The sequence below is a fragment of the Primulina tabacum genome, chromosome 1, assembly GCF_025594145.1.
Source record: "Primulina tabacum isolate GXHZ01 chromosome 1, ASM2559414v2, whole genome shotgun sequence".
Taxonomy (NCBI): Eukaryota; Viridiplantae; Streptophyta; class Magnoliopsida; order Lamiales; family Gesneriaceae; genus Primulina; species Primulina tabacum.
Genome location: NC_134550.1, coordinates 55927852 through 55941463, shown reverse-complemented (window position 1 = coordinate 55941463; position 13612 = coordinate 55927852). Strand labels below are relative to the sequence as shown.

At 32.3% G+C, this 13612-nt stretch overlaps 1 protein-coding gene across 10 annotated transcripts in view; it reads right to left on the bottom strand.

The window, feature by feature from the left end:
* Positions 1 to 13612, bottom strand: part of LOC142552005 (glycine--tRNA ligase, chloroplastic/mitochondrial 2-like) — a 38482-nt gene that overhangs the window by 8062 nt on the left and 16808 nt on the right. For all 10 annotated transcript variants that reach the window (XR_012821674.1, XR_012821675.1, XM_075661627.1 and 7 more), the window contains 21 exons: positions 13443 to 13498; positions 13213 to 13290; positions 12958 to 13032; positions 12804 to 12874; positions 12296 to 12412; positions 12100 to 12201; positions 11249 to 11375; positions 9969 to 10052; positions 9658 to 9744; positions 8598 to 8699; positions 5804 to 5867; positions 4994 to 5049; positions 4504 to 4575; positions 3896 to 3978; positions 2497 to 2545; positions 1109 to 1171; positions 918 to 1007; positions 757 to 843; positions 514 to 585; positions 354 to 412; positions 172 to 265 (listed from right to left, as the gene is read on the bottom strand). Coding sequence is in view for 8 of the 10 variants with exons in the window: in XM_075661600.1 (XP_075517715.1) it covers positions 172 to 265; positions 354 to 412; positions 514 to 585; positions 757 to 843; positions 918 to 1007; positions 1109 to 1171; positions 2497 to 2545; positions 3896 to 3978; positions 4504 to 4575; positions 4994 to 5049; positions 5804 to 5867; positions 8598 to 8699; positions 9658 to 9744; positions 9969 to 10052; positions 11249 to 11375; positions 12100 to 12201; positions 12296 to 12412; positions 12804 to 12874; positions 12958 to 13032; positions 13213 to 13290; positions 13443 to 13498 (1688 nt within the window). In the remaining 2 variants the exon portion in view is untranslated. The remainder of the gene's footprint in view (positions 1 to 171; positions 266 to 353; positions 413 to 513; positions 586 to 756; positions 844 to 917; positions 1008 to 1108; positions 1172 to 2496; positions 2546 to 3895; positions 3979 to 4503; positions 4576 to 4993; positions 5050 to 5803; positions 5868 to 8597; positions 8700 to 9657; positions 9745 to 9968; positions 10053 to 11248; positions 11376 to 12099; positions 12202 to 12295; positions 12413 to 12803; positions 12875 to 12957; positions 13033 to 13212; positions 13291 to 13442; positions 13499 to 13612) is intronic.

The window sequence follows — 13612 nt, the reverse complement described above, 5'->3', positions numbered from 1 at the left end:
ATGTTCATATGAACATCTTTAAATGATTCTGATTGGCCATTCATAAATCAAATTTAACATTATAAACTATAAAATATATTTTAAAATAGCTGCTGCATTTGGTACAAACTTACATTTGCTTCAATAAAACCATCCAAGAACCAAGATAGATTAACACTGCTAGAAACTTACATGAAAAAGGATTCCTTTCAGTTGACTTCGAAATTCTGAAAAGCTCTTGCTGGTGTCCAACCCATAGAAGAACTTCGCATCTTCGTATCGAGCTCTGAGAAAATAAACATTTATTCAGTTCACATAGATGTGAAGTTAAATATTGAAAGAAAATGCTGAACATAAATGGGTAGAATATCAACCTGAGTACAGCTTCATTTCCTGTCCGAACAACATCTTCATTTATTGCTCCATTTGTGACCTGAACCAACAGATGTAAACATACAATCACTTTAAACACGATACAATAAAATTAGAAAATTTACGACTTAATAGATAATGAAAACGATTATCATGTCTCACAGCAATGAAATATGGCAATAGCTTTCCATCATGATCTGTTATCGCAAAATATTTCTGATGCTTCTGCATGACCTGCATTCATCATAATCAGAAATCTAAGAAGAAAATTCATTTCCGAATAAACAACAAAATATAGTAGAGAACAATGGATAAGCTCACAAATTCATTTAATAGAAGAAAAGGGGAAAAAAAGTATGCACACACACATCGAAGATAGATTTAGGCGAGTTATAAACGACTAACCATTATCAGCAGATCTTTTGGAAGCTCTAGAAAGGACTCGCAGAACTTGCCAAGTATTGGATGAGGTGCTTCAACAAGATTTACAATCTAAATAATGAAGACGTTTTGAGATTAATCCTAAGGGTAGAGAACAAATCAAAAGATTAAGATACATCACTTACATCATTAAGTAAACCACTTTGCAGAACAAGAGAACCACCAATACTTTTTGCCAAGGTATTAGACTTCTCCAAAATTTCCATCTCTCGTTGCTGTCAAAAATATAAAATTCAAATGCTGTATCTACTGCAAACTATCAAGTTATACGAACATATTACTTAACCTGTGAAGTTGAAAATTTCATATCAAGTACCTCAAAACTGATGGCTATTCCAGCGTCCAGCATTACGTCGGTATAAGAATCTGCATTTGCTACCTGAGGATATGAGACAACAAATAAGATGCATACAGACTAAAATATGGACAAACTATTTACACCTCCAGGAAAAGCGTAATACTTGCCGAAAAATTGAAATGAAGAGAACGAGAAATTACTAAAATTGACTGATTGCTGAGACAAGGTTTTATAAATATAAAGCAATTTGCTTCAAGAGATTAGGCAAGATTTACAAATAGATACACTCGTCAGTTAAAAAGAGTACATCAACATCAAGAACTTGGCTTCTAGAAAATATGTCTGCATCAAATAAATAGGTGAGCACAGAAAACACATAAAAGAACTCGTAATGAAAGTAAAGAGTTGAAAACTACAGAACAGAAAAAACCAAACAAATTTGAAAAGTAAAATCTTTAAAAAATCAGCATAATAAACTTAAATGAGCTCGCCAAATTTTCATCATTTTCTTCAAGATTATGACTGAGTGGGATACAGAAAAGAGATTTATAGAAGTTCAAGAAAATGAAGTAAAACGTGTTGGTTGAATGGAATTCAATGTAAGACGGTTAAGAGAAAAGAAGTTTGACAATAGGTAACAATATTCAGATGGCTTGGGAGTTGCTTCGTAACTTATATTTCAAAGGAAATAACTTTATCATCAATTCTATGTCAATAAAAATATGAAGAATTTATTAAAGTCTAATAGAATTAAAACATGATATTTTTATTTGGAGACAAGCTCAAGCACCAAAACTGTGAGCAATCAAGCATCAACCTGAGCTTGAATACTGAACAAAACTTCGAGTATCCAAATTTACTAAATATTTGAATCAACTAGATTTGTTTGCACCCCTTACTACATTAATTTACTGAAGTTCTAAACTAAAAAAAATAGTTAATGATAAATATTTGTGGTGGTGAACACTCACACAAAGGGCAGCAATAGTAATGTGGGCTAGACATAGTTCCATGGCATACTTTTATTTTCTTGGAAAAAAAGAGAAGAAAAGAAAACTCGCATCTAATAGGAACAAGGAGTCAAAAAAGATGAGAAACTACAAAATTTCCAGAGAAAACATATGAGATAAAATAGGGTTGTTTCGTTTTTCATAAGAATTTGATCAGGATTGGAACTCCAAGCTTCAGTTTCCATCACTTTTATCTCCTTTCATCCCAACATGTCAAATCCGATTTTTCTCTGTAGTAACAGGTTTTCATTACACGATCTCCTATATTGATCACCACTAATTCATTTTCATTAGTGGCTTTACCAAGAGTCTATTACAGTTAAAACTTCCGCAGGCTGTTTGCTTTAACTGCACCTCCTACAAATAATACCATGGTTTCTGAGTTCACCAACATACCGTAAAAGTAGCAGATGGAGTGTTCCGAAGCCCATGAGACACATTTTCACTGTGACATAAAAACTGAGATAAGAACTCAACACAAGTACATAAATCAAGCGCACAAAAAACGGGAATTCCCATTGGTCTCACATTCCATGAAGCTTCAGGAGAAATCATCAACAAGTTGATTTGCATGTTGTTGAATATAAAAGGCAGATTATAATGGTTTATAAAAACACCTGGGAAAATTTGCAATATACAGAAATTATTTGAGAAGTGAAGTTCGGAATTATTTGTCATTCATATTTGTATTTTCCAGAGAATATAAAGTCAAGAATCTCATTATCCCCATATTCTGATTTGCCAGTCTATACAGATTAGCTTTTTGTAGGTCTCCGAGAATTTTCCCATTTCAAATAAATAAAACCTTAAAGAAATATCTGTTCAATAATGGACCAACATCCACGTAGAAAAATCAGAATAAAGATTACCAGCATATTGCTTTATACATTTGGTAGCACCAGTAAAGTCATATAAAAATTAAAATAAAGCAACTTTGTGTTCGACTAACTTGATCATGAGTAAAGTTAGAAAGTCATGGTTCACTACTTAAACCCAAAAATCGACCATTAGCCTCAAGCCAAAGGACAGGGAATTCTTCAAAGTTATATGAACAGTTGATACATCAAAAAAGACAAAAAAAAACCTATTAATCTGGATCGCTGCGCAATGCACATTAAGGCACACAGGTATCATAGTACTTAAGCATCAAGAAAATTTAATATCAAATTATTCAATATGTACCTTACAAGCTATTAAATAATATAAAAAAATAGTCATTAATCTCTAAACAAAAATGAACATCTTGCATTTCATTTTTATTCACGTCTCTTTATCTTAGGTGTGCTTAAAAAAGTGCACCACGGATGAGGCTTCATAATCAAAGGCAGACACTTTATCGATGCATCAAGGCATCAGAGTTGAACCATGAACCTCAGGTACAAGCTTTACATACATATTCATCAGAGAATATGATCAGGTAAGAAATAACACCTCTAAGCTAGATAGACATTAGAGGATGTCCTCGTGGTCAGGAAAAAATTTATACGGTCTTTCTGAAGTATTAAACAATAGACAAGAGTAAAATTGGTTCTCTAACTTCAGCAATGTTAAGTTGAAAAAAATGCAATCCAAGATTATAGAGTCCATTACTGTATTGATGAAAGAGAAGGTTTTCATAGTGAACAAAGATGCACTAGTTTCAAACTCGCATTGCCTGTTTTATTTCAGTCGATTGCAGCAATCTCTCAATGTTGAAAAAATCTCTTTGATAAAAAATGCAGACTGAACAAACAAAAATATTTAACCACCAATAAAGAGTTGTGAGCATCAGATCACGTCAGCCACTTAAACTTGCCTCAAAATACCACTGAATGTAAATGGAACAACTACATCTCCATGTAGCGCCAATATCCATCGGATGGGTCTACTGAACATAACCTACAATAAAAAGTTGTGTTCGGTTTTCCACCAATTAGCACATTGTATAAAATTAAAGCAAATGCTAGCAATCACTACAAAAAATTTACATTGATAAAAAAATATAAAGTAATCCATCCAATTGATCAGAAAACTAAATTCTAGATGAGATTAATACTGAACACTACCCGAAAAAACTGTTCGATATCTTAACTTCAAGAAATAAGTAGAGTCAAACTGTATATCAAAAACTTAAAGAAACCAGTGCATGCTGCAAACTCTTACTTAAATTGTGGTTCAAGGGCACAACACAAAATGAAAACCCCCTAATGATTTTTTGAGAGCTGATTTATAACTTATAAATCACAAGTTCATCCCAGCTAAACACACAAAGAATTCACAATCCATTGCATAAATAAAATTAAAGTAGTTCCCACAAACTTATTACCAGACCACTCTTGGAGGTGTGAAAAGACACCAAAAGTCAAAACACAATAATAATAATAAACTTCATTTCATATCGAAGATCCATAGCTATAGTACAACCTCAGAGTTCCATCTCATTGACTTTGGAAAAGATATTTTGCCAAGCATCCCAGGTAGCCCTTCAGATAAAACCTGTTCAAGACACAAGTAGAATCAAATTTCAGGTTATCATGAGAAGCAGAGTGTAAATGTAAACTTGTGGACTGACAATAAAGTGGTACAAGTGTTGGCAAAAAGACTTATGAACGAAATCTCAATAACAAACTAGCAGCCAGTTTGAGCTGCAAGTGCTTCAATATAATGCTATGAAACGAGGTCATGCTTAATGGGTGAAGAATGCGAGAAGGGTAAAAGTATGCCCTAAGCTCTTACAGTCATGTCAAGACTCAAGCATATAACACCACAGAAAGAGTTGAAATGGCAGATTCTTTTATCTTTTTCTGCTAATTTATTTTTCTCATTCTACTTGGAGAGATTGCATCCTTTTTAAGTCAACAAGATGCCTCTGCAAGATCAGAACACAAGCACAAAAATGGTTTTAATGGACCACCTCCAAAGCAAGGCGTGAAGGCTCCTCCGCACGAACATAAATGTACTCTGCCTTTCCTGTGATAAATTATAAATAAACATCACTGAAGGATTGCCAAATAAAATATTAAGATCATAATTCAAATATACACATGGAAAAGACGACAAGTCTCCTGGAGTAAGTGTAAAGGAGCAAACAACAGCAATTCACTACTCTGAAAGCAAAAATGACCAACGGTAACAATTGCAAAAAAGCACCAATTTAATTATCACTAAGGTAGCATTGGGATTATATGATTTTTCTTGAATAATGAATTTAGATTAATGGATTTAAAACGACTTCAATAATGGAAGATTTGGATTGCATCGTCATGATTGAAAAAATAGCTAAATGTAGTAGCTAAAATTCATGGATTTTATAGTTTTAAATACAGATGTAATACACATATTTCAAGAGAACTAATTTTCAAAAGAATCTAATAATAGCCATGAACACATTAAAATTTACCGGAGACGAGCCCATGAAGCTTTTTTGTAACTTTACCAGAGACAGGCAACTGAATCTATGACAACGTGATAACACTATTGAAAAAAAGATTCAGAAGATAGTATAGGCAAATGATTGTCTTTAATCGTGTTGCCTGTCCCTTCATTTAATATATTAAGACTGGCAAATGACAAACAAAGGAGGTTCAGGTATTAATATTTTACAAAGATTTCAACAACTATAAGATTATCACAAAATAACCCAAGTACCTAACATATACAATAAATGGAGCCAGCTTCGAAAAAATAGAGAGAAAAAGTTTAACGCAAGAACAAATCAATTTACCTTCAACCTTTCTGTAAAAGGAGGTCAAAGGCACACCATTTTTGCGGCAAAAACCTTCAGCAGCCTGATAGATGACCCCATATCAAGTGTCAATACACAGTAAGGTGACACTGGAAGCTACTAGTGATGCAATAATAAATTAAGTCACGAGATGATGGAAGTTATCTTTCTCTAAAATAACCAGTTGAAAAATAAATGGTCTGTGATATCAAAGAATTTTTAACGGGTAGAACATTTGAAGAATTTCTCATTGTCATTCGAAAATCACCATGTAGGGGGAAAAGCAGATAAATCGGGAAATAGTAAATTAACATCTATATTAAAAATATCTCATAAATTTCCACAAATAGATAGTACCCTCAAAGATACATTGCCAAATGAACTTTTCCATAGGCCATCTCCCTTATACTTGTGATTGTGATTGTGATTGTGCAGATTAAAATTTATTATTGAACTTCAGTGACTTTCAAAGTGCACAAACTGCAGATAAGTCAAAGGCGGTGGTACAGTGATTCCAAACCATTCGACCAGGCCATAAACCATAAACAAATAATAGAATATGATTACAAACACAAGTAACAAGTGCTGAAATGCACATATAGCACATGAATTTGAGCACAATAGTCAGATCAAACAGTTTCTACATGTGTGCTTCATTGCCATTTTAAAAACTAGCATGAAGTATGTGCATTATATATATTATGAACTAAAATATATATAGAAAGTTAAAAATTCAATAACTAAAACTTGAATTATTAGCATATGATAATAAACAAAACACATAAAACACTATGAATTTAAACAAACTCAAAAAAATATTTATCCATCCACACGCTATACATTAGGGAAAGTAACAAAAAAAATTCAACAATTTAGAGGGAGATTAAGGACATAAAATATATAAATAATACAGCATATGCCAATTCCAATTTATAGTTTGACTCCAAGCATCTATTATCATTGCAATATCTCACTAAATATATATTCTAAAGAAAATAGTAAGTACGATACGGAAAAAATGGATGACATATCACTTGAAAAATAAAAAAGAAACAACAACCAAACAAGTAAAATAAATGAACGGCTCTCTTCGTTTGCACTTACTCATGTGCAATTCTTTTAGAGAAATTGGAGGCCAAAACTAATATCTTAAATGCGATTTTCAAGAAAAAATCAAACTTTCCAATCTTAAGCCCTTAACAATTAACAAATACTCCACACAGTTGCAATAAGGTGAAGTATTTGTGAGTATTCAAATAAATTAAAAGGAGAAATAATGATTATAGAATTTAAATCATGATTAATATTAGCCTTTAATTTAATATTCATGGTCATTGACCCATTAACCTAAGAATAAATTATGTTAGAAAATTAAAATTAATAAAAATAAAATTATTATAGAATACAATTTCCATATATGTCTTATGATATTAAAATTTTAAATATATGTATTAGTGGAGTTTTTCGATTTATGTAGATGATTTGTGATAATGGGAAGAATTAAACATGTGAAAGATAATTAAGTTTGTTCCCAATTGGAAAACTTTTTCATCATCCACACTTTTATAGGCATTGCAATATCTCACTAAATATATATTCTAGAAGTAAATAGTAAGTACGATACGGAAAAATAGATAACATATCACTTGAAAATTAAAAAAGAAACAACAACCAAACAAGTAAAATAAATGAACGGCTCTCTTCGTTTGCACTTACTCATGTGCAATTCTTTCAGAGAAATTGGAGGCCAAAATTAATATCTTAAATGCAATTTTCAAGAAAAAATCAAACTTTCCAATCTTAAACCCTTAACAATTAACAAATACTCCACACAGTTGCAATAAGGTGAAGTATTTGTGAGTATTCAAATAAATTAAAAGGAGAAATAATAATTATAGAATTTAAATCATGATTAATATTAACCTTTAATTTAATATTCATGGTCATTGACCCATTAACCTAAGAATAATACAATATTAAAATTTTAAATATATGTATTAGTGGAGTTTTTCGATTTATGTAGATGATTTGTGATAATGGGAAGAATTAAATATGTGAAAGATAATTAAGTTTGTTCCCAATTGGAAAACTTTTTCATCATCCACACTTTTATAGGCATTGCAATATCTCACTAAATATATATTCTAGAAGTATATAGTAAGTACGATACGGAAAAAATGGATGACATATCACTTGAAAAATAAAAAAGAAACAACAACCAAACAAGTAAAATAAATGAATGGCTCTCTTCGTTTGCACTTACTCATGTGCAATTCTTTTAGAGAAATTGGAGGCCAAAACTAATATCTTAAATGTAATTTTCAAGAAAAAATCAAACTTTCCAATCTTAAGCCCTTAACAATTAACAAATACTCCACACAATTGCAATAAGGTGAAGTATTTGTGAGTATTCAAGTAAATTAAACGGAGAAATAATGATTATAGAATTTTAATCATGATTAATATTAGCCTTTAATTTAATATTCTTGGTCATTGACCCATTAACCTAAGAATAAATTATGTTAAAAAATTAAAATTAATAAAAATAAAAGTATTATAGAATACAATTTCCATATATGTCTTATGATATTAAAATTTTAAATATATGTATTAGTGGAGTTTTTCGATTTATGTAGATGATTTGTGATAATGGGAAGAATTAAACATGTGAAATATAGTTAAGTTTGTTTTCAATTGAAAAACTTTTTCATCATCCACACTTTTATATATATATATATATATATATATATGTATATATATGATAACACAAACCACAAATTATAGGATGGCTGACCTTGGTAGGATTCCCTAGCCCGTCGAATGCCTTTGAGGCTGGAGGTCCCCGCACCTCAACTTGATTTGCCACTTGCTTATCACTTAGGTTATCTACGCAAATCTGCACATGATAGTATATACAAGCATATAGAAAATATAAGCAATAAAAGTACTGATTGATTCACAACAAAAAGCTGGGGAAAAAAAGCATCTGGCAATTGCCACTCATTACAAGAAAATTGGCAAAGCAAATCTTGTATTTTCAGAGAAGCTGAAGGCATGCAAAAGCTTAAAAACAGCAATCCAAAAGACCTGTAGTTCACTGAGTTGCGACGTTAGTCACTTCCCCACCAGGAATGATACAAGAGAAGAAACATCTATCTCTATTAAGCTACAATCACAACTAAAAGCATAACTAAAAAACTTCAAATATAGAGATAGAAAATATTCAACAGATGTTGCAGGTACCAATAGTAAATAAAGCAACCTGTTGTCTAGCTAAAAAGTTAAAGCAAAAAAAATCCATAATCAGAAGTCAAAGTATAAATAAAATCATAAAAATTAAATTGACCATCTTGATCTTCAGAAAACCATGCATTTACCAGCCCACACCTCAACACATGGTAAGTAAAAGTTGAAGAACATTTTAAGTAAACTACAATCTCTGAGAACCTAATGGCCCAAAGCATATTCTCATCAAATATAATGATGTTTTGGTATTAAACGTCAACAGACAATCATGGTTTTACATGAAAGAAGTAAATAATGAGTTATCAAAAAATATAATGTTATCTTTTGGTAAGTCTACCATTTGATTTATTGGTCTTTTAAACATTCTTAGAACAAAGAGGTCATTGGAGGCTACAAAAGAATGGATATAAAGGTGCTCAGAGAAAAGAATTGGTTTTCTTTACTGATTGAACATCCTGATGTTTTGAGCTTTTACAAGAAATGCAATGAGGGAAGCCAAATGAGCACATATACATTGAGTAAGCACTTTGCCACTTTCACATTCAGAAGACAGTGAATCAACTGTACAAAATAATCAAATATTAAGTACCATAACAAATTGAACATACCACAAGTCTGCGTGGTGTACCATATGTTTGCACATCTCCATGATTCAATCTCTGTTTCTCCAGCAACTGCTCAACTAGATCTTTCAGCTGAAGAAATCAGCAGAGTATAAAATTGATGCATTAGCAAGCAGAAGAAATCCCTTTGTTAATCCCCAAAAAAAGTATTACGTGATACAAGATCTAGATTTGACGAGAGAGTAGATTTTGGATAAGCTAACTTGATAAATGGCCAAGGCAAGAAAAAAAAGGCTTTTAACAATTTATCCATCAGAAAGAAATCCAAATCTCATTCAAAGAAAACATATCCGCACTTGATTACAGGCATTGACCACATCATTTGGCGGCAACTCCTCTGTCCCGATCTCAAGAATAAACTTTTGTGGTCCAGCAGAGACCTGAACTAGGAAATAGTATATTCAATAACTTTAGGGAACATGAAATATTATACATCCATCTATCCATCTAGTATATATAAATAAATACATGTGTGTGTCTGCTGCACCATAAGGTAACTATTAAGAATTATTAAGAAATACAAATTCAGAACATGAGCGTGATGAGCTATATGCTGATTCTGGTAGCGCCTTGCAGATTTCAAACAACATAGATAATAAAGTATATTGTTATAAAATAACATAACCACTCCAGAGAGATGTAAATATCTCGTCCCTTTGGAATCTATTGGATGAAAATTTACACAAAAACAATAAACTACCATAGGAAATTTTTCATTCATGAAAATGTTCATTATAAAATAATAATAATGAGAAATGGGCAAAACTATATGCGGTTGATGATAAGATTTAACAGCAAACACAAGGGATTATAGTGCAGCTCTATAAGAATGCAACCCAAACCTAATCCAGCAGACATAGAGACCACATTTTATGCTTCATCTGGGTTGGTGTATCCTTTAAGATATGAATTAAATATACAATAAATATATACCGTATTTTGAGTTTGATATTTTTTTCAATTATAGTTAAATACTATAAATTTATATGATAAAACATCGATAAAGGCTTTATGCCTAGCAGCAAAAATAAGGGAGTTAACAACTGTTGTGATTCTTCAAGCTTACATCATAACATGGGCTAATGTGACATTTAAATATCCTAATAAGTTAACTAGATATAGGCTAGAAAGCAAATCGTAGACTCAATATAACATAAATCATACTCTTTTTGTTTAAGAGCCACCATCTAGAAGTTCAGTTATCAGGAAAAAATAACTATTTTCTGGAGCTTTTCCTGGTAGATGCGTACAAGAAGGCTCTCCAGAAATGAACACCTATTTTTAGGTCATAATTCTTTGGTCTCCAAAGGGAAAATTTTATGTTCTAGGCCCACTATCCTTAACTAACTTAGAACTATCACTAGCACTTCCCCAATAGAATAGAGCAATCATAATTCATGTTCAATGTGATAATGGAGCACATAAAGTCACACACTGAAAAATAAAGTACATTGATATATACCCGAAAAAATAGATAGGGTGGAGATCAATATCTGAAGACTGGGATAAGGGAAATGTGTGTGTGTGTGTGTGTGTGTGGATAGCTAGATAGATAAAAGAGAGGTTGTCAATAAACCCTTTTTGCTGCCTCGTCGAGGTCTTCTTTTCGAAAACCTATGTGATCAGGTTGAGCTGCAACCCCCAAAGGGTACCCAAGAGATTCCCTGGTCTTTAACCAAAGTTGTGCACATTGGCGGGCTAAACTGAAACAGGGGAACAAACATTTTTCTTAATGAATTCTGACTTTCTCAACCATCGTGTGATGTAAGAATATATTCGAGCATCCAGGAAAATTCTAAAATAATTAATTGCAGAAGAGAGCATGCTGTCATATGTTTATAGTTTTAGAGGCTAGACTTAAAGCACAAGGGAAAAGAAAAGAGTATCTTTGGGAATGAGGCAGCAACAAAGTTTTACTGTCGAGAGATTCCCTGGTCTTTAACCAAAGTTGTGCACATTGGCGGACTAAAATGAAACAGGGGAGGGAACACACATTTTTCTCAATGACTGACTTTCTCAACCATCATGATGTAAGAATATATTCGAGCATCTAAGAATATTCAAAAATAATTAATTGTAAAAGAGAGCACGTTGTTATATGTTCATAGTTTTAGAGGCTAGGGGAGGGAACACACATTTTTCTCAATGACTGACTTTCTCAACCATCATGATGTAAGAATATATTCGAGCATCTAAGAATATTCAATAATAATTAATTGTAAAAGAGAGCACGTTGTTATATGTTCATAGTTTTAGAGGCTAGATTCAAAGCACGAGGGAAAAGAAAAGAGCATCTTTGGGAGGTCTTGAATGTTGTTTAAGAGTACAGATTCTAAACTTAAAATACAAAAAATACATGGAATATACTCTTAACTTTGTAACAAGCACTTTCATTAATGTCATAGACCTGTCAAGAGGGTCACCAACCTACGCATCCGGCCAAAGTAACGAGCACGTTCCGTCACCCCAACAAATCCACGAGAATCCAATACATTGAAAGCATGAGATGTCTTCAAAAGCTGGTCATACCTAACAATACAAAAAATATAAAAGGCAAGTATACCAAAAACAGAACAAAACAAGATTTCTGGATCTAAAGGTGGCATATTGTGAAGAAAATTACGCAGGAATAGGAAGTCCTGAATCAAGCAAACGGCGAGCTTCAACCTCAAAAAGATCAAAATGGTTATGGATGTGATCCACACTGGCATGCTCCAAATAGTATGCACTCATTTCCTTCCTGGTACAAATTACAAAATTCACGCTCTTGGTTACGAAGAAAGTAGGATAACTGAATACATAAAAGCATGAAGTAGCTGAAAACTTTTTGTATATATAACCAAAGCCACGTAAATAACTTTGTACACAGTAAACAATACGTCCAAAGTTGCACAGCTCAGACTAGAGAAAACCATGGTAAGGTTATAAAAGCAGATCATGAAAATTATAATCTATGAAGATGAACACATAAAAGCAATTTTGAGTCCTTTCATCAGAATCATGTACCGTGAAAGAATCGAAGAAAAAAATATATACAAATTGGGCAGTTATAAAAAATAAATCAAACAAAGATAGTGCATAATACAATATATTAGCCTGATTTTATACAGTTAAAGGCATCGACTATTAACTCATTTTCCAAAAACAACTCTCCATATGTTATCCCGTCGGCATATTGAATTTTCTTGAAATGGTCAACCCCCTGCAAAGAAATTCACACAAACTTCAGGCAAGTATGACCATGAGCATACAGAAAAAAAGATATTAACTAATAACATAAGAGACCTGAAGCAACATGAGGATTCGTTCAAGACCATAAGTGATCTCAACTGACACTGGCATCAACGGCAGACTTCCAGCCTGGAAATGAAAAAGAAAATCCGGAAATTAAGAGACGGGGGTTGTATGAATCATATTATCATAAATAATGATTGAGGGTGCTCTTTAATTGACAATAGAAGAAACATGAATATTCTTGGAAGGTTAAAAATTAATAATCTAAAACTTTGAATTAACTATTAAAGGATAAAACAGCGTGACCTGCTGGAAGTAGGTGAATTGAGTAATTTCCATCCCATCCATCCAGATTTCCCAGCCCAATCCCCAGGCACCTAACACCTACACAATCAAATATCAGAAACACTAATTAAAAAATGTTAAACTCGTTTAGAATGAAACGAAGAAGGTGCACAAGAAAAACAACACTTCGAACTAATCAAACAGGAAGCAACAGCAAATTAAAAGGTCAAAAATCAACATATAAGCCTCACCGGACTCTCCCAGTTATCTTCTACAAATCGAATGTCATGATCATTAACATTAATACCTGTTGACCACAATAAGAAAATTATCCCATGAGAAATTGATGGAAAAAGTAGTATCGATAATATAAATTGCATAGTCACTCATAGAAAGTAACAAAAGGTGAAAAAAAAAGTGC